Source organism: Anabas testudineus, chromosome 16 (genome assembly GCF_900324465.2).
Source record: "Anabas testudineus chromosome 16, fAnaTes1.2, whole genome shotgun sequence".
Lineage (NCBI taxonomy): Eukaryota > Metazoa > Chordata > Actinopteri > Anabantiformes > Anabantidae > Anabas > Anabas testudineus.
This window is the reverse complement of record NC_046625.1, coordinates 1,102,482-1,123,676: the sequence shown is the minus strand read 5'-3', so window position 1 is coordinate 1,123,676 and position 21,195 is coordinate 1,102,482. Positions and strand designations below refer to the sequence as shown.

At 42.2% G+C, this 21,195-nt stretch overlaps 2 protein-coding genes across 5 annotated transcripts in view; one reads left to right on the top strand and one right to left on the bottom strand.

The window, feature by feature from the left end:
- Positions 1-1,233: 1,233 nt before the first annotated feature.
- On the top strand, positions 1,234-19,815 carry pik3r4 (phosphoinositide-3-kinase, regulatory subunit 4). Of its 2 annotated transcripts, none has more exons than XM_026371451.1 (21): positions 1,234-1,521; positions 2,384-3,118; positions 3,520-3,653; positions 3,800-4,010; positions 4,096-4,488; positions 4,884-5,018; positions 5,107-5,328; positions 5,897-6,070; positions 6,594-6,739; positions 6,823-7,026; positions 10,117-10,318; positions 12,786-12,877; positions 13,254-13,476; positions 13,858-14,023; positions 14,208-14,372; positions 14,612-14,823; positions 14,990-15,121; positions 15,330-15,430; positions 16,127-16,215; positions 16,942-17,062; positions 17,657-19,815. In XM_026371451.1, exons 2-21 carry the CDS (start codon positions 2,401-2,403, stop codon positions 17,825-17,827), a joined length of 4,011 nt encoding a protein of 1,336 aa, XP_026227236.1. In that variant the 5' UTR covers positions 1,234-1,521; positions 2,384-2,400; the 3' UTR covers positions 17,828-19,815. The 2 variants fall into 2 exon arrangements, with proteins under 2 accessions (XP_026227236.1, XP_026227235.1); XM_026371450.1 differs by having other exon boundaries at positions 4,084-4,488.
- Positions 19,093-21,195, bottom strand: part of LOC113169764 (collagen alpha-6(VI) chain-like) — a 45,510-nt gene continuing 43,407 nt past the window's right edge. For all 3 annotated transcript variants that reach the window (XM_026371447.1, XM_026371448.1, XM_026371449.1), the window contains one exon: positions 19,093-20,968. In XM_026371447.1, coding sequence (XP_026227232.1) covers positions 20,793-20,968 — 176 coding nt within the window. In that variant the 3' untranslated portion in view covers positions 19,093-20,792. The remainder of the gene's footprint in view (positions 20,969-21,195) is intronic.

Here is a 21,195-nt window from a genome sequence, read left to right as displayed (position 1 = left end):
AGCACAACAAGACACAAGGAAAGCAGCAAGAGAACCTCAAAGAGAGACAAGGAGATGAAAATGACTGTTGAGAGTTGATAACAACAAATACACACACACACACACACAAAGCAGAGCAACAGTAGACAAATAGACATTAATTAAATACCAAGAGAAATAGTACAAACACAAACTACTACACATGGAGTAACAAAACTACAAAAAGGATGCACATTTGCAAGTCAATGTGAACTGAAACACAACAAAATTAAATTCGATTTACTTACTATCACTTTGCAGAAGCAGATTGGTAAAACAACCTCCAGTAGACTAATGTGTTATGCATGACTGTAATTAATGTGTGATGTATTATTAGGAATGAAGCAGCTGTCAATCAGCTCCGACTTTCCCAGCTGTCTCTGAAGTAACACACTGCTTTGTTCTCAGTTTTTATTTGTGGCTACAGATGTTTCCTTAACGTGTTTTCACCTTTCAACGTTTGTTTGCAGGTTACAGCACATGTGAAATGGGTTGTCAGTAAATAGATTGTCTTTTTTAAAAGGAAAAGTCTTGTTTGCTGGAGGTTTCTTCCATTAAAGTGAGTTTTTCCTTTCCACTGCCAGTCAGTGCTTGCTCAAGGGGGGTTGTTGGGTTTCTCTCTAAATCATTCTGTAAGGTCTTGATTCTGATATGTGCCTTGAGATGATTCTGTTGTGATTTAGAAATACAGAACTACATTCAAAATTGAAAATAAAATTGAGGAGATTTCTGCGCCTTTATTTTGAAAGCCAAAGCTCCTAACTTCCTGTTCCGTCTCGGGTCACTTTACAGATCGTCCGGACGCCCCGCGGCTCCTGCCAGAAGGTTCCGTTTGTTCAAAACAAAGATCATGTTTGAAGAAGTAGACCACTCACTCTGTATAAAAAACGGGACAGCATCCGGCCCTAAACATTAACGTCGGTCTTTCAGCACTCAAAGTGAAACATTTAAAATAAATTAACAGTACAACCAAATGATGTGGTTATTGGTATTTAAAGGGTTAAGATCGCTGCTGTTTTTGTTCCACAGCAGGTCTCTACAGTAAAACAAATCTTTCTCTATATGTTTTAATCATTTTATTGTTTCAATTCTCCTCCTTTTTGAATCGACTTCACAAAACTTCAGCGTGCTCTTCTTTTAATAGACGATCTCTGTAGTACCTGCAGTCGACCAGCAGGGGCGCTGTGAGACGAGCTGTTTCCGGTGTGACCCGGATTCATAACAACAGCTGGAAACGGCTAATCGGTTAGCTTAAGCTAGCTAGGCTAGTCACTGTCTATTTTTCACGGTTACTGTCGGTTTTCCTCCACGACACGTGTCACTTGAGGCCTGAAGAGGATGATACCTGTTGACAATTGTTGTAGCTAAGGCACCGAGACGCGACATGAAGACGATCAATCTGCGCTCTGGATGAAGTTTGTGATCGCAGCCGCCACAACATCTGTTCGTTAGCTAAAGCTAAATCAACAACAACAACAACAACGGTTCTGACAGCAGGAGCTGGTAAGTTAAATGTTCTGTCTGTTGATCATTTCAACACTGACAGTAAACCAGAAGCGTTTATTCTGGGGAGCTAATAGGTCTTAGCTGCCATGCTAACCTAGCGCTGAATCATGTGACTGCTCTTTCAGTAGCTAGCTTAATAACAACGTATTAACTCGGATGGAGGTTTTCTCCACGCTTCATTTCTTCTGTTCACCTGCTGTGAAATGCAAATGTTTAGCAGCATTAAATGAACAAAATCAGTCCTTGTTGTTCCAAAGTGTGTTTTAACTCACTTAATTAAACCTGCAGTTGAGCTGAGGACCAGGAATCCTCCACTACAAATAATATTTGCTCAAGTTGAAGTACAAAGTACATGCTTTAAATGTACTTTAGGGCCTAAATTACAACCACATGTACTCTGCTAAGAAAGATATTTCTTTGAGCATCTGTACAACTGAAAGTTATAAAAAAGTATCTCAACTAAAACTAAATGTTTAAATTTAGACCAGATTTGTTTCACATGTTCTTTAAAAATTAGGTTTCTGCAGATTTTTAATATGTTTAGGTATTCAAAAGTTAAATTAATGTACATATTCGAACATAAACAGCACTTCTTCTCTTTTAAAACACCATCATCAAGTGACTAAGGTGTTGAAATAAACTTCTTGGTTACCAACAGGTTAATAATGAATAGTAACAATCATATAAATCTGTAATATCACATTACATCATGTGAAAAGAGGCCTTTTACTTTTGGTACTTGAAGAATGTTTTTGAGCTAAAGCTTTTACTTTAGTAGCTTTTTAATGCTAGACTACATTATGGTATTATTACTTGTCTGAGCACCTTTAAAATGATCTTTACTGTCACTTTTCCACAGACGTGTGTTGAGGTGTGATGGGGAATCAGCTGGCGGGAATCGCCCCCTCTCAGATCCTCTCTGTGGACAGTTACTTCTCAGACATTCACGACCATGAATACGACAAGAGCCTAGGCAGCACCCGCTTCTTCAAGGTGGCCCGGGCCAAACACCGCGAGGGCCTGGTGGTGGTCAAAGTCTTTGCCATCCAGGACCCGTCTCTGCCTCTGACCAGCTACAAACAGGAGCTGGAGGAGCTGAAGATCCGTCTGCACTCCTGCCAAAACTGCTTGCCTTTCCAGAAAACCTCCCTCACAGAGAAAGCGGCTATCTTGTTCCGTCAGTATGTCCGGGACAACCTTTATGACCGCATCAGCACCAGGCCATTCCTCAACAATGTGGAGAAGCGCTGGCTGGCCTTCCAGATCCTCAATGCTGTTGACCAGGCGCACAAAGCCGGCGTCCGCCACGGAGACATCAAGACGGAGAACGTGATGGTGACCAGCTGGAACTGGGTGCTGCTCACTGACTTTGCCAGCTTCAAACCCACGTACCTGCCAGAAGACAACCCCGCCGACTTCAACTACTTCTTCGATACGTCCAGACGGAGGACGTGCTACATCGCACCTGAGAGGTTTGTGGATGGAAGCATGTTTACCACAGAGAGTGACCAGAATACGCCGCTGGTGGACCTGACAAACAACAACCAGAGAAGCAGAGGGGAGCTCAAACAGGCCATGGACATTTTCTCAGCAGGTATTATTTGTTTTTTGAATAGCCTCTCAAACTCAATTTGAACTTTACTAATACATTTTAATATCTATTTTAATAAGGTAATTTTTTTGGATGATACTTGTTTTTATTTGAATTTATATGAAATTTCTTTTCGTAATGGTTCCTGTAAGAAAAATAGTAATTTGCATTTGACAGTGTTTGGTTTCAGCTTTAGAAACGTCTTGGTGATCAAGCTCTGCTGTGGCAGGTTAGCTGAAGCTTTTGTTTCTCCGAATGCAGCTTCAGTTAAACTTCATATTAATGCTGGATTGTTTGTTATTATTGTGTATAATGATGTTGTATTTTTGAGACTGTAACATGAAAACCAACAGTTGACTGCAGTGTTTCAGTTTTAACCCAAACTGTCCTGCGTATTTTTTAAGGCTGTGTGATAGCAGAGTTGTTCACTGAGGGCGTCCCGCTCTTCGATCTCTCCCAGCTGCTGGCGTATCGTAAAGGACTCTTCCAAACAGAGCAGGTTCTTATGAAGATTGAGGACAGGAGCATCCGGGAGCTGGTAATGATCACAGTCCGCTTCATGGTTGTCAAGTCAGTTTTGCTTGTACTGACCAAAAGTATTATTATAACATTAAACTCCCTCTGTTTTGTTGAAAGGTTGATAAACTGCTTTTTAATTTAATTGTATTTAAATTTCTGTCTCAGGTTGCTCAGATGGTGCAGAGGGAGCCTGAAAAGCGTCTGACAGCAGAGGAGTACCTGAAGCAGCAGAGAGGGAAAGCCTTTCCCGACATCTTCTACACCTTCCTGCAGCCTTACATGGCTCAGTTTGCTAAAGAGACCTTCCAGTCTGCTGATGAACGAGTGCTTATCATCCGCAAAGACCTCGACAACATCCTGCACAACCTGCGAGGAGGTGGGAGGCAATAGATCTGTTGTCCTATGTGTTTTTATGGTTACATAATGGAAACCCTTTTCTTCAAAAGCAGTTTTTTCTCCAGGGTCCTCCTCCAGTTCGTCCCAGGAAAGCAGTGATGCGGTGCTGAGCTCCAGGGAGGAGCAGGGCCTCATCGTCCTGGTGTCTGTCATCACCTCCTGCCTTCAGACGCTGCACTCCTGTGACTCTAAGTTGGCGGCATTGGAGCTCATCCTCCACCTGGCTCCGCGGCTCGGTGTCGAGATCTTGCTGGATCGCATCACGCCTTACCTGCTGCACTTCTGTAATGACCCCATGCCACGTGTGCGAGCTCAGGCCGTTCGAACTCTGGCCAAAGTGCTGGCGTTGGTGAAGGAGGTGCCGAGGAACGATGTAAACATTTATCCAGAGTACATCCTGCCAGGTATCGCGCACCTCGCCCAGGACGATGCCACCATCGTCAGACTAGCATATGCAGGTTAGTGCCTAGAAACAGGAAAATCTGTGACTAAAGTTATATTTTAAATCTCAATTCAAATCTCTTTATTGGGTTAAACTAGAGCTTAACACACGTTGGACAATTGAAGCATAAAATGTCCAAAATAAGAGCTAAAGAGATTAAAGTGAAGTGTCTTTACCAGAGAGCCAAAAAAGAAGAGAGAGCAGGACAAATGTATTTCAACACTGTGAAAGACTCAGATCATGTCTTTTAAAGAATCAGAATTCTTTAAGCTACAAATTGAGTCGTACAAATATTTTCAGTTGTATGTTTTATGTAAAATGATTTTTATCATTAATGAACTGTTCAAATTCAGACATTTGTACCTGAGTCCAGACCTCGGTATTGACTGAGCTATAATCTGTGACATTCAGAGAACATAGCCCACCTGGCAGAGAGCGCGCTCCGTTTCTTGGAGCTCGTTCAGGAAAACAACGTGAACACAGAGCAGGACCTGAGCGGTGAGGACGCAGAGGAAACGCTTCACCCCAACGAAAACTACGATTCAGGTACATAAACACACACAAGCTGAGCCTCACACTGCAGATGTTCAGAAGCGAGTATCTGTGTGACAGACTGGCTGGCTGTGTGTTGCAGAGCTGCAGGCGCTGCATGAGATGGTGCAGCAGAAGGTGGTGACACTGCTGAGCGACTCCGAGAACATCGTCAAACAGTCGCTGATGGAAAATGGAATCACGCGTCTCTGCGTCTTTTTCGGACGTCAGAAAGCCAACGACGTCCTGCTGTCTCACATGATCACATTCCTCAATGACAAGAACGACTGGCATCTGCGAGGAGCCTTCTTCGACAGCATCGTGGGTGAGAAACCTGTCAGAATAGTCAGACATTCAGGTTCATGTTGTGTTCACGTACCAGCAGGATTTTGTTTTGTGTCTCACAAAGAAAAAAGGAAGACGTAAGAAGCTTCTTTCCTTTTTCCTCTCAGCCTCCACAAATAAAAAAATGGTTTGCTAAAAAATAAAAACTACATATTTATGTTATTTGGGTAAATTTCATACAGAGTTAGACTTAAAGATTTTGACAGATTACCTGGTAAATATTCAACAACCATTTCCAAAATTCACCTGAAGACAAATATCTAAAACATTGTTTAAATTCTATATTCATTTCCTAATCAGCTTCATGTACAGTAGAAAGAATGACCTAGTTTTCTGCAGTAATTGGACCTAAAATGTGATCTGTTCATGTACATCACAAGTACAGATGGGATGATGCTTTGAATTTAGAATGTAGTTCTCTTTTTACTCAGTACACATGTAAATGTGTATGTTCTTCCCCAACAATTCAGTCTTAGTTGTATCAGTCCACAAGTTACTTGACCTTTTGTTCGTCTCACGCTCTCCCTGTGTTGTGTTTTGTGATGAAGGTGTGGCAGCATATGTGGGCTGGCAGAGCTCCTCTATCCTGAAGCCTTTGCTGCAGCAGGGTCTGAGCGACACCGAGGAGTTTGTCATCTACAAATCTCTCAATGCTTTGACCTGTATGTGTCAGCTGGGGCTGCTGCAGAAACCTCACATCTACGAGTTTGTCGGTGATATTGGTGAGACCACACTCTGCTGCTTTCAATATCTGCACAATGAAAAAAATGCTGTTCATATTGAAATATGTGTGTTTTCAAAGATACTAAAGAACTTTTAGATAATAACTTTAATTCAGCATAAAAAAGCAAAAAACATGTTTAAAGCACCTCCACTGAATCTCTACAGTTAATGTTCAATGCATTTGTTCAACAGACAACGCTAAACATGAACAGTGTTTTTGCTAAATGATTATTTGCAGCTGGATCAACTGCTTCATCGGGGAGAGTGGAGGCAGGTTTGCATCATTAGGTGGCTGCTGTTGAGGCATGTTAGCATTAGCTGAGACAGGAGGAGAGGAGGAGGAGGAGGAAGACTCAGGGTTTGAAGTTGTCACGTTGCAGAATGAATTGGGGGCAGATTCCTTCTCCTATGATGGAGATTAATCGAATATATAAAATAATATATATATAATGTATAAGGTGCCTAAATTATTCGGCAGTTATTGTGTCAGCGATCCAATTTGTTCCTTGCTGCTTGCCGTAGCTCCGTTCCTGTGTCACCCCAACCTGTGGATCCGTTACGGGGCTGTGGGCTTCATCACTGTGGTGGCACAGCACCTTAATGTGGCCGACGTCTACTGTAAACTGATGCCCCACCTCAACCCCTTCATCACCCAGCCCATCATCCAGGTGAGTCCTTCATCTTCAGTCCGTCTCTCACCCTCGTCACCCGTCATCACCTCAGCCTTACCTCTTGGTCTCTCCCTCCTCAGATCGATAAGGAGCTGGTCCTGTTGAGTGTTCTGAAGGAGCCGGTGAACCGCTCCATCTTCGACTACGCCCTCCGCTCCAAAGACATCGCCAGCCTCTTCCGACACCTGCTGTTGCGGCAGAAGAAGCGAGCTGGATCCATCCCAGAATGCCCCACTCCTGATGACCCGGCCATCGCTCAGCTCCTCAAGAAGCTGCTCTCACAGGTGAGCGACCTGAACAACTTGGTGAAGAAAGTGAATTTAGGTCACTGAGGCTGTGGAAACACCTGCACAAGTGTTGCTGTGTTTTAGTCAGAGTGTTGTTTTCAAGTGATGGATGGACTGCGGCGCTGCTGCTGGCAGTCAATTCCTGAGCTGACCATCATTCCCACATAACGTTAAACCTGCTGATTCAGCTTATTGGAATATGAGCACAGTTTGCTTTGTGGGTTTTTAAAGATCAGCAAAGAATGAGAGGTCCGTGTGAAAGATGTGACAGGGATGTTTAACTAAAACAGAATTACTGCACGGTTGTTGTCTGCCTCCAGCAACTAGTGAAGCTGGAGTTTACATGCATGTCTCTCCAGAGCCAAAAAAAACAAACGCACATTATGAAAGCATAAAACACGCTTTTATGTTGGTAACTGAGACTGTAAATAGTTATTTATTTGACAGTTTACAACAAGACTGTGGGAAGAGAGCAAGATTGAAGATTTGTAGCTGAAAAACATGGACATTTGTTTGTGTTTACAGTGTTGATGATTTTTTCGTTTAAGTAAAGTCACATGATGCAGAGCAGGTCTATAGATCTGTCTTTGAATCTCTCATCTGTGATTCACTTACTCCTCATGCTGTAATCTCTCTGTACTTTGACTCTGCTTCATTCTCATCATGTCTTTGCTGACCTCCAGTGGTCCAACGTCTTGACTTTCTGCAGGGAGTTTCACTCGGGGTGTGTCAGTGTTGTTACTGTGCAACATCAACATGTCCAGATTCACACAAATGTACATTTCCAATGGATTTGTGCCACAGTGTTCTCTGAACACTGTTTCTCTGGGGATGAGTTATCTGAAACAGCTCCTTGTGGTATGCTGAAAGGTCGCCTGTGGCCTGTGTGCAGTGTCCACGCTGTGTTAGTTAAACCTGTTTGTTATTAGGTGATAGCATTTTAAAGACCAGACCTCAAAGCAGCAAACAGGATCTGCTCTGATATTTATTAAGACATTTAAAACTGAGCTGTTTTACGTTAATAAACTAAAAGGAAAAGTGTGGAACTGTTAAACTATTGATCCCTTAACAGGATCAAGCAGAGACTCTGGGTCCAAAGTAACCTACAGCATTGAGGTGGGATGAGCTGGTGTCTGTGGTTCCAGACGTAAAAGTCCAAATGACTTTTCTCATGAACAGTTAAGTCAAAGGTATTTCAGTGACAAACATTCCTGTAAATGGTATAAGGTGACGATACAGACACAACACAAGTGTTCAGGTTCAATCTGTAAATGATCTTAGTCTTCATCAGTTAAATCATCATCACAAAGGAAACAATACAAACGTAAAACATAAAAACACAGAACTTTAACTAACTCACTGTGGTGTGATTATTTTGCAGCTACATTTGCTTCTGCACACGTTCAACTGCAGTTAAAGAAAAAACTGAATTCCAGGACTTGGTTCATTGACATTGAAATCATTTAACCTCCTCAGTAGGTCCAGTCTCTGTGTGTCTTTGAAAGAGGAGATATAAATGTGGAGAGATAATGTACTGTTAGAGCTTTTCCAACAATAAGACAAATGGGAACCATGACGTTCGGGAGGTTTTTCAGCAGGAGCCGAGATCTCACCATCAAAGGAGGAACCAGTGATCCAAAGCTTTATCATGTTGGACACCTGCTTATCTCAGTTTCAAAGTTAAAAATGCTCAACAGGAGTTAAAACATTTAGGGACTAACTTAGAATCCTGCACACACTTTCCTCAGAATGGCTCTGATTAAATGAAGGTCAACTGTTTTTGAACAGCTTTCATGTTTCCTCAGAATTAAACCATCAGGACCAGAAAGTTTCTGTAATGAGATTCATGGAGAATGAACAAATTTCCACAAAACTCTAAATAAAAACTCGTCATGGGCATTTTTTCTTCTTAGGCTCTCCTGCAACAGTGTAGTACTCAGTGGATACCATGTTAGATCGTCACATGCTGGTTTTAATCCAGATTAAACAGAAATATGCTCATGCTGGAGGCAGAGCTTTAGTAGGAAGGTTTAGTTTATTTGAAATGTGGTTTTTGTCAAATCTCCATCTGGAAAACAGCAGCCGTCTCGCTGCCAGATTCAGTGTGTGGGGCTCTGGACTTCGACTTTGTTATTCTTTATGTTCCAAGGAAAAAACAAATTTCCAAATTTCTATGGAACATTGTGTAACCACGTCAATGTCTTGCTCAGAGCTTAGTTCACACATGGAGCTCAGATTACAGATCTGTCCTCAGTTGATAGACATTAGTATCTCATGTTTCCAGGGTGTTTTAGGGACAGTTTCAGGTGAACCGTGATCAGTTCCTTGCTGTGCTGGGTTGTTTTTATTTCTGTCACTTTTGTCACAGCACATTTAGCATCAGACAATAAAACCTGGATCTGTTCTCTCAGCTTTCAGTTTCCCGATCCAGTCCACTGGCTCTTGTCAGTCACCCTGCACCAGCAAGCACAGCTCTTTATTTACACGTCTGTTAAACTCTATACCAAAATTTGTTGATGGGTTCAAAGCTGAATTCAAAGAAATCAGATACTTTGGTGGGACAGGAGTTTAAACATCACCTAGGAACCACAGCATCACTGGCTGGAGTTCTGCAGGGAACCTTTGTTTCTTGTTGTTCTCTCCCATGTTGTAGAGGGAAAGATCTCTGTCAGTTCAAGCGTAAGAAACGGGACCAGAAAGTTGGTGTCAGTGTAATGGTGGCGCAGCTCTAATGTTGAGTGGTGAACAGCCATTACTGCAAACACCGTCTCCTCTGAGCTTCTATTTAGACCCTTGAACAACATCTGGTGAGAGGACCTGAGCGCTCCAGAAGGTGTGGGGACATGTAAAAACTGATAATTGAATGGAGGACATAGCTCACTGGCTTATCATAGAACCCATGTGATTCACTCCATATGACGTTTAACAGGACTTCACATACTGTTGGCCAAATTCTGCTGCACTCAAAATGTTGTTTTTGAACCGGTTTCACTCAGAGTTCTGCCTGTAGAATAATCCATCGTCTAGCTTCCAGTGGTGCCGCCGTCTGTGTTCACTCTCTCCTGGCTCCTGTCTTCGGTTGTTCAGGGGATGACCGAGGCGGAGGAGGACAAGCTGCTGGCGCTCAAAGACTTCATGCTGAAATCCAACAAGGCCAAAGCCAACATGGGAGAGCAGAGCCACCTGGGGGAGGCGGTTCAGACCGGCGTCATCGACCTGGCCACGCTCGGCATCACAGGGCGCCAAGTCGACCTGGTCAAACCCAAAGCAGAGACTGAGGACAAGAGAGGTAAAAGCACTTACACACAGACGTGCCCCACCATCAGCCTGTATCTTCAGTGTCGGTTCTCATCAGCTTTGTTTGTTTGTTTCATGTTTAATATTAATTTTTTACTTAATAAGTAAGTGTTGAAGACAACTGGTGCTGCAACACACACAGTACTGTAGTAATGTTCTGCTTTGATCACTCAAATGATCTGCTTGTTGCTGTTTTCATACTCTGTGATTGGTCACTGAAGATCGTCCGGCCTTTCTTCTTCACACAGGACTCACACAACAGTGTAGCGCACTTATTATTAGTATTATTATGAAACCAGAACCACACGGTTGAAGCTGAACACAGGTCTTTACTGCAGCTGTCTTCAGTTCCCACTCATTTCAGGACACTTTGCCTTTTAGCAAGTGAAGCTTAACTAGACTTGCACTAATGTACAGCGTATTGCAGTTATTTGTTTTGGATTCTGTGATGCCTTACCTACCTTTACACTGTTAAAGTTGTTGATACAGTCAATGCAACATTAACAGCTGCTGTATTAAAACAGAAATGTGGTAATCTATAACCAGTCTTCATTCTTGTTAAATTGGAATTCATTAAATACACCATCTGAAGATCATTTTGTTAAGTCAAGAGTAAAATATTCTGAATGATACAGTTCTCAGACTAATTATTCAACTTTCTAGTTAAATTTTTCCTCTGTCCCTATTTCATATTAAGATGCTGTTTTTATCCATTTCACAGAGTTCATCGCCGCAGCATCTGGTATAGTGTTTCATGTCGTTTAGTTGGAAAAGATGCACATGGCTGCTGTGGAACTAACTGTTCAAGGTCCCATGAAATTAAAAACACATGTGATGTCAACAAATGCAGCCTGATACATTTTTAAACCTCTGTTCTTTCATCCCTTGTAATTATCATGTCTTTATTTATTTTGCAATTGTTCATAAAGATCCATCTGGTCACATGTGGCAGGTCGATCCTGAACCTGCAGGTCTTTATCCCTGAGCAGAGTTTTAGACTCTGCAGTTTCATGGGACCTTTTTAATGTCTAACATTCCCTTTAAATTGAAACCCTTCATTCTAATCTGCTGTTTCATCAGCGCTAACAGCTGCATCCTTGTGCTGTGAGGTTATTTGAATGATGTGACGTTAAATGCAGCTAAACCAAGATCTAACTAAGGTAGAATTAATTTTGTTAAGTGTTCACTTCATTATCTTTCTTCTTTCTTTTCTTTTCTCTGTCATGTTTCTTTTACTCATTTACTTTATTTGGTTTCTTCATTTTTTCATTATTTCTATAATTAACTGTTTTTCCAGACTTTCCTCTTTTTGTTTTAAAAAATTAGATATTGCCAATAACTGTCAGACAAATCTTATTGTTGCGGTTCTTGTAGCCACAGGTGTTTAGTTTGTCCACCAAGTGGTGCTAGAGCATAAATGATGCCCCTTAAATTCCACAAGGAATTCTCCTGTGAGTACAATAAACAGTATCCACAGAACGTGATAGAATCTGGAGGAGCAGCCAAAAGCCAGACGTATTCAGCATTCAGCTGTTCTCTAAGATACACATGGTGGAGCCTCATCTAACGTTTCACAGGGTTCAGTTTTAATTCCTGCAGACGTGTTTCATGCAAATACAGCATTTTGGGGCTGTGAGGGAATTGTAAAGGCTTATCTTCACTGTTTCTATGATTCAACATCCAATGGGGTGTTGGCTAGTTATCAGTTATTTGTACAATCAATGAGCCCATTGATTCCTGGAGATGTAATATTCAATTTTATTTAATATTAGTGCAGTATTCAACATCATTAAACATGGTTAAAAGGGTTAAAGTTACTGTCTCCAGGTGGTTCTGAATGAGTCTCAGCATCTGTGCAGAATTCTTGAATTCCAGTTGTGTGTACCCAAGACCAAGTTGTTAGATTTAATTACTGTTTAGACAATTAGACATTAGAAAGAAAAAGAGCCTCAGGGAAACTCCCCTCTAATCTCCCACATGAATCACCTTCCCTTTGTGCTCTCCAGATACCTGACACGCCTTGGATTTACTCCACTCTGCGAAAAAGGCTCATCTGCTAAGATTGTTTGAATCCTGAAAGAGTATTTTGGCTAAGACAGATGTTTAAGTGTGGATCCTCCCTTACTTGTTCCAGTTGCTGAACGTGCACTGATGTCAGTCCACATTTATAACTTCAAATAAAAATTATTGTGTGTAGTTTAATTGGAAACTAAATGATTTGCTTTTTATGATGCAAGGATAAATTCTTTAAGACCCAGTGCTCAAAGTCAGATAACTATATTTCACTGTGTGATTATAACCAGATGTAGAAGTGACAGCATCTGTTGAGCATGTGCTGGTGTCAAGTTTCTAAAACATTTGTTTGAACATTTATAGAGCTGTCAACTGTGAAAAGAGCTGAAAAGTCGAAATGTTTTCATGAACCTGTCGTGTGTGTGTGTGTGTTTATTTCCCTGCAGCGAGGAAGCACACGAAGCAGGACTCAACCATGAACGAGGAGTGGAAGAGCATGTTTGGATCTCAGGAGCCGCCCTCCACTCAGCCCACCACGGTAACTCGAACCCTGTTACTCTGTGTTTACTTGTTTATTAGTCAGGTCTGTCTGGGACGGGTCCTGTTCAGTCACACCAGAGTTGGAACAGGACCCGTCCCAGACAAACTCTGAAGAGAGTTTTTAAAGTGAGTAATAGTTTTTTAGTTTTTTTTAATCACATGTCCAGCTTATCTAGAAAGGCCTGGAGAAATAGAGTCACTGGTCTCACATGTTACTGAAACAACTATTAAAAAGATCAAATATAAAACTAACACTGTAGAACGGACACAGTAGACAAAGCAAGTATTCATAATTGTTGTAATTCAAAGTATCAAGGTCACTAAAACCTAGAATCACTAGAGACTCTGTTAATGTGATCCCCTGAACTGTGCAGGCTACTGACGGTCCAGCCAGTCAGGTCAGGAAGAGCACCGTGACCCCCGCAGTTCCTGTGTTACAGTCTGTGGCGAGCGGCCCCACCTACCAACGCCGCATTAACACCTGCAAGGCGGAGCTGCAGCAGCTGGTGCAGCAGAAGAGGGAGCAGTGTAATGCAGAGCGCATGGCCAAGCAAATGATGGAGAGCGCAGAGTGGGAGAGTCGACCTCCTCCCCCTGGTAACCTGAACATACAGAACCCAACACAAAAACACAGAGATGAAACGACAGCGTTGGCTTATCCAACAGCCTGTTTTATGTATTATTTACTGTTGTGGACATTTTGTCCTGATGGAGAAATTGTGTTTTGGAAGGAGCCAAGCTAATGGTCTCTCCCTGCTTCCCACACTAGTTTGTGTTGTCTTGACATCCATCTGAACACCTCCCTGTAGGGAGGACAGAGAACTTTCTTATTTCCCAAAAAGATTAATTGTTCTTTTAAAAAGAAGGTCGTGAAATTCAGCAGCTGCAGCATCGGTTATCGAGCTCTGACTGCAGTGAAACATGTTCACTGAGTCACACCAAGACCTGTTCTCTCACAGTTGTAAATGTGTGTTTCAGGGTGGCACCCCAAAGGTCTGCTGGTCGCCCACCTCCACGAGCACAAAGCCGCTGTCAATCGTATCAGAGTCTCAGACGAACACTCCATCTTTGCTACAGCATCCAATGATGGCACCGTCAAAGTCTGGGACAGTCAGAAGATGGAGGGCAAAACCACGACCACGAGGTGGGTCCTAAAAACCAAACCAGAGCCACGACTACTGAAAACATAGAGTCACTGACAAACTTGGTACCTATGAAAATCTATAGTGGTGTTTGTCTGTTTGAGCAGCTGCGCCACACGTGGAGTCACTGTCCGTCCACATACTGGATGTTACCAGCTCTGTTGTGTCTGCTCTCTGCTCCTACAGATCAGTGTTGACTTATTCTCGTATTGGCGGTCATGTGAAGACGCTGACCTTCTGTCACGGCTCACATTACTTAGCTGTGGCTTCGGACAACGGTTCTATCCAGCTGTTGGCTGTTGAAGCAAATAAACCACCAAAATCCCCCAAAGTTCAGCCCTTCCTCAGCAGGTAACAGTGGCACCTCAACACCTCATTACTGGTACAATGGATGTTAAAGGATTCTGTAACGCTCCTAATGCTCCTAGCTTTCTTTTTAGCAGGTTAAGAACAGAGAGAATTAGTAGGATTAAAGATGACACTGAGATGTGGTTCACGTTCATTGACCACGACACAATTGCTGTGTGATTTATTGTAATTAATATTTTGCTTGACATGTCTCGCCTGTCTCGTGTCCTGACACCTCTCAGGTCTCTGGACCTGCAGGAAGACGGCTGTGCGGTCGACATCCACCACTTTAACTCTGGCCCTCAGTCGGTGCTGGCGTACGCCACTGTCAACGGCTCCCTGGTCGGCTGGGACCTTCGCTCCAACTCCAACGCCTGGACGCTCCGCCACGACCTGCGCCTCGGACTCATCACCTCCTTCACTGTGGACATGCACCAGTGCTGGCTCTGTCTGGGTCGGTTTGTGGCTTCTTTCCTTCATCAAGACTGATAGCTGTTTTTTACGATTGAATTTCTGTTAAGCAAGGTTAATGCCAATTTAAATGTCAGTGTTCTATCATGGGTGAAATAAAACTAAAACAGCTCCAGCAGTTAAAGCCCAACCTCCTGTTTCCTCCACAGGTACGAGCAGCGGCACCATGGCATGCTGGGATATGCGGTTCCAGCTTCCTATCTCTAACCACTCCCACCCTGCTCGAGCACGAATCAGGCGGCTGCTCATGCATCCTCTCTACCAGTCGTCTGTCATTGCAGGTCAGAGAACAAGTGCTGAAATATCTCTGTGAATTTGATAAAGAGAACTTAATATTTTACTTTAACCTAACGTTTAAAAAAAGGCTGATTCCTATCATCCCAGGATGATACCTGACCAACAAATGAAGTGTCTGCACAGTGCATCGCCAGATCAACCTGTCTCTCTCTCTGATAACATGTCTGTCCCTCTCTGTCTGTCTGTGTGCAGCTGTGCAGGGGAATAACGAAGTGTCAATGTGGGACATGGAGACTGGAGATCGGAAATTCACCCTGTGGGCAAGCTCTGCTCCCCCACTCTCTGAGATGCAGGTTTGTGTGTCTGTTGACTGAAGGAACTGAATTCTCAGTCTTTATTTATCAGTTTATAACAGTTTCAATATGAATTTATACTTATAAACACTACATTTATACTGCATTGATTACCTAGTAGCTAGTTACGATTTACAGTTAAGATAAATAGTCACACTGCACTACAAAAATAAAACGCTGCTTACACTTTCTCTGTTTGTGCATATTTCAGTCATCAGTTGTCGATCCTATTGTGAAATGCAGGAAACTCAGCAAAGCAGCCAGTTTTATCCTAATGATTAAAAATATCAGCAACAGACCATTTCTCAGTTTGTAGAGCTGTGAGGATTTAGCCAGCTGCTTGTGTTTAAGCTGAAGTCAATGTTACCTGATACTAAACAGTTCATTTCTGTTATAAAACAATCTACATGTTCATAATTTGTTTAGTTTCATTTGAAAACTTCAGTGTTTTTCATTATCTGACTGTACCAAAATATGCCATCTGCACCCTGTCTGTGTGAACATGTAAAACATGTCTCACATGAGGCACAAAGCAATATTAAATGATTTAATGTTCACTGAAAAACAGAATCCTGCATTTTTTTTCCCCATTTAAAGCTGAACAGCTCTGACTAGCCCAGAAAGACATTTTAATCTGTTATGTCTTGGATTCTAAGTGTGTGTGTGTGTGTGTGTGTGTGTCTGTGTGTGTTGCAGCCGTCTCCTCACAGTGTTCATGGGATCTACTGCAGTCCTGCTGATGGAAACCCTCTGCTGCTCACAGCTGGATCAGACATGAGGATCAGGTCTGAACAAAAACTCTTAGAGAAGCTGAGGACTGTTCACTTTCTCCTGTACTGAATCTAAACAGAAACATTTCTTTTTACTTAAAACATTTCACAGCCGGAATAATTTGACTAACCGGACTCAATCATCATGAGAACTGCTGAGTTTGCTTTATGTGACGTAAAACAAGTTGGCGATTGATTTGTTGCTTGTTTGTGTTTGTGGAGGAGAAACCTGCTAAATGTTCCAACCTGAAGCTCAGGTCTTTAATTCAAGACAGATGAGATTAGATTTAAAGACCTCCCTACTACAGCATTCGTTAATAAACTGTTGCAGCATCTTTGTTCTGCATGTGACAAACTCTTCTTTTCAACATGAATCAATGTGATTAAAATTATTTTAAAAATACAAAAAAACTGAATCGAGCAGGAAGAAGTTCACCCTGATGTTTTGTACGTGACGTGATTGCGACTGACAGATGGAGACAGTTCAACTAAGGTTCCCTCTAATAAACCATCTCTCACAATGGAAACAGACTCTGCAGTGTCCCGCACATGTTTTGTTGTTGCAGTGAAATTCTGGAGAAATTCTCCTCAGACACATGAATAGCAACACATGTTTAACAGCAGATGTTAAAAGGCTGAATTGATTGTTAGTTAATTAAAACAAAAGCAGCAGCAGATACTGTACCATAACTCTGAAACTACCTGAGACATAAAGACATGAATAGGTAATCTGCTTCTCAGGTTCTGGGACTTGGCGTATCCGGAGAGGTCCTACATCGTGGCCGGAGGAGCCAATGACTCGCTGCACTGCCCGTCTGTCCTCTACAGCAGGAAGATCATTGAAGGGACTGAAGTAGTACAGGTACATACATACACACCTTTTAAAATCCAAACACACTTCAGGTGTCGACAGGAACTGGTCCGTTTAGGCTGCTTCTATTTTGTCCCGTCTGTGCGTGATGGCAGAGAAGAACAGATCATGGATGTTGTGCTCTTTAGAAAATTAACCCTTTAATGATTCCTTGAAGTTTCTCTCAGGACAAATGTCAACTGTTGAGCTCCTCTACTCACGGAGGACCAGGAATCAACCTCAGAGTGTTTTTAGCTCTGTAGTAAACACTACCAGGACTCTAGACTTTTAGTCTATAGGAGTGGAATGATTCTCCAAATTCACCATTTGGCTCAGATCTTGGTTTTTCATTTGGAACAGAGACTACACTGTGTACTGTCCCTGAGCGCAGCAGCCGCCAACATTAATCCGGACACATTGTTCTCAGCATAAATGCTGCCAGAAAGGTGACAGTGAGTTGGAGACACACTTCCACAGTTTGGGTCTCGTTCAGAGCCATGACATCGCTATCAGTCTAGTTCTGATTTAGTGACATGTGTGTCTGAACGGTTTCGAAGCGTCTGAGAGTCAGAAACCTAAATGACAACTTTATCCTTGTCTCTGCAGGAGATTCACAGTAAACAGAAGAGCGGAGTGGTGGAGGACTCGCCACGCCGCGGCCCAGAATCCCTCCCTGTGGGACACCACGACATCATCACCGACATCGCCACCTTTCAGACGACGCAGGGCTTCATCGTCACCTCATCCAGAGACGGCATAGTCAAAGTCTGGAAGTGAAGATGAGCAAAGGCAACACGCCAACAGCACATGTACAGTACGTCATGTTTAAGGACACGTGTTTCTTCTCCTCATACAAACATGGTCCAGCACCAGTAGCTGAATCCAATCTGAAATTCGGAAGGTATCTGCACGCTGCCTTTCTGTAGTTTAAATCAATGACTTAAGACGAGTGGCAATGACAAAAACGTAAATTCTACTTTTAATACAAAGACCTGAAACATGTCATCTCAGAATATCAGAAATCGAGACGCAGTACGTTTCCTCTGACTCTCACCAGGTTCCAGCAAATTCAGTACTAGCTCTGCAATGAGGAGGTTAAAGGGCAGAACTGGGCCTAAATCTGCTCGTTGGACAGTGTGATATAAACAACATTAAGAACCTGGTAAAGGTTGATGTGTTTAGACCACTTAATAATTAACTAACTAATTAATTAAAGATAATAAATGACCAACCTACATCTGACCGTGCAGCAGAGTAGAGCTGCCTTTAAACCACAGTGACCTTTCTGTGTTCTGAAATTGGCAGGTAAATAACTATTACAAATGCTCTCTCCTATTCAGTCTACTGTGGTAGATTCTGTACATAATTAATTTTACATCTGAGTACTACAACGCTTGATTTGAAACTTGTATAAAATATCAAATGATAGATTTTGTTGCTGCAGAATGATGAACCATGTCAGTGTTTGTCCATCTGCCAAATAAAACCTGGTGTTTAACCAGCTGCTAAAATCAGTTCTCATGTTATTTATCTGTGATTTCATTCAGTAAAATCAAACTTATGTAGAACAATCATTACTAATCTTGTTTAAACATTAGTTCATCACATTAGTGGCTTTGCTTGTTTTAAATTATGTCCAGTATCACAGAAGTAGTGCTGGCGAGGCGTTCAGGGTCAGTGTAGAGTGTAGGTCAATTTTGTACAACATTTAGGAATGTGAAGAATTCACTGGGATTGGTCGAAGTTGTGTGACTGATTTTCACATTAAGATGCAAAACTGCAGCTGTAAATATCGGCATTGTGTGAATAATAATAAAACTGTAAGATTATCTAATGCAAACCTGGTCCTCCAGATCCACTACCCTGCTTGTTTTCTGTCCCTGCTCTACTCACTGCGGATCACCTGGTTCACTCCACACAGCTCTTCATTCTATACTTGACTGTTGTTTGGTTTATACTGTGAAACTGGTGTAAATGTGTGGGACCTGTCGCATATAGTCATTCACAGCTAAGATCACATCATCAATGAGAACTCCAAAAGGTTTCTTACAATCTTTCTTTTTATTTCTTTTTTACATGAAGCACCATTGGTCAGTGTGATCAAACCACAGACAGGGATTTCCACGTCGAGTCAGATGCAGGCTGAAACCTTGTCCATAGAGTACAGTGAGAGACGTTTCAGACCTTTTAAGACTCAAACTGGGACTTGAGCTGGTCCGCAGCCACTTCAGGCTTTAGTTTGTATTTGTGGAGTAAAGCAGACAGAGATGTCACAGGAGCAGCTCAAGTTCAGTTCGATGCCTCAAACAGTAACATATTCAGTGTCCTCCCCATAGCATCGTGTTTAACAGCACAGTCATTAACCCTTTTACACGTTTTCACCACTACAAGGTCATGTGCCTGGTAATGTGGGGGTTTAGGAACCTGACAACGAACCTGCAATTCTTCTGTTTTAGAAACTGATCGATACCAAGTTTGTTTAAATGATGCCTGTAATGATTTTAGATCGAGTTCACAGAATTCAGGACACATGCAGCGAAGCAGAGGCAGGAAAGAGTCACCTTGAGGGTGAAGCAGGGGAAATAACACACAAGTCTGGTTCTACACTTTGGGTTTTGGAGGCTTTAACAAATCACCTCTCCCTCCCGTTTGTGCACTATGATTTGCTGCACATCAGTTTGTACTAATTGTCTTTATACTTGTGGATAACATTGTCATTTAATTCAACAAGTGATGGATCATTGATTAAATAGACTTGATTAAGACTCTAGTGTCTGTGTTGTGACTCTTAGTGAATGTCAGCCCTGTGATGGGGTTTTAGGGTCTGGGTTGCTTTGAAACTCTCTAGTTTTGCCAGACCTGACGTAATCATGGTGTAAAACTGTTAAACATTTGTTCCCACATCCTCGAATCTGAAGAAGTTGGTGAGAAAAACGTCCTTGTAACAGATGAGTCTCGTCAAATAGCAGTTATTCAGAAAAAGGGCTCAACTCTACTCGTAGTCTGTTGAGGATTAGTGGTTTTTGGTTCATCCTGGAATTGTCTGAATTACAATAATTTCTCCATCGTGTAGCTCATGAGCTCAGCAGTTCCTCCTCCTCATGAAATTTATAACCTTAAAAAATAGAAAACTGCATCTGAAAATGGCAATGAGTCACCGGAACCCTAAGATTACAAAATAAGGTGTTGCTGCCAAATTCCTGTAAAGTTTCCTGTGACAGTCTGCAGAGTTTGACTCAGTGAAACCTTCAGCTTCAGTCCGTTACAGAAAATAACACGTTGTGAATACAAAGCTCAGTTACATGTGATTCCTTCAAACATTAACTTGGAGTCTCAACAGACCTGTTTTCTGAAAAACAGCACCTGATCTGAGGGAAAATACAGAGTAACCTGAAAGAAGTGGAATATCTGATGAGCTAAAAACATTAAAGGTAAGAGGATTCAAAAAGACGAGGTGCTCTGAGGGAAGTGACGCATGTTCAAGAAAGAAACAAACAAAAGTCATTCGGAAGATCTTTAACCAGCAGCTGCTGAGCTTTGGTGCAGCTTCAACTTTCCCTGAAGGCTTTTTAGCAGAAACTGAATAACAGAAAAAACGCACCAGAGCCGACTCAGCTCTGATCAAAGTTCTTCACAGAGCTAAGTTGTTTTTTTATTTTCTTGAAGATGTGTTTTCTGAATTATTTCTGATAAATATTTCATGCACAAATATTTTTCTTGAACCAATCCAGCCTCGTCCTCCTCATCGACTCTTGGTGAGACACAGGTTTTCACAGTCCTCTTGTGTCTTGAACCGGTTGGCGTTGCCGTCACAGCCGCTGTACCAGAAGCGAGAGCATTCGTTCTGTTCAGTGTCGAAGAACCACATCATGGTGTAGTTCTGGCAGCTGCCGGGGTCCTGCTTATGGAAACACGCCTCTGGATGGACAGAGGAAGAGAGAGATTATTGTGGTACAATAAAGAAGTTCTGAAGTTCAGGTACCATACTAGAGGACGTTCCCCTTCCTGCTGAAAAGAGGTCTATTTTAACCCAATTTCCTTTTTTCCAGGCTGCCACTGGTTTCAGATCAGTGAGAATGTGAAAACTTGCTGCAGTGAGATTTTCCATCATAGTCAACAGTCAACACTCCTCCATGATTTGGGTA

Excerpts from the sequence above, each read along its gene's own strand:
- pik3r4 (XM_026371450.1), top strand. The coding sequence starts at position 2,401 with ATGGGGAATCAGCTGGCGGGAATCGCCCCCTCTCAGATCCTCTCTGTG. Across the intron at positions 10,319-12,785 it reads AGAGACTGAGGACAAGAGAG|CGAGGAAGCACACGAAGCAG; the intron begins GTAAAAGCACTT and ends ATTTCCCTGCAG. Across the intron at positions 15,122-15,329 it reads CCAGTCGTCTGTCATTGCAG|CTGTGCAGGGGAATAACGAA; the intron begins GTCAGAGAACAA and ends GTCTGTGTGCAG.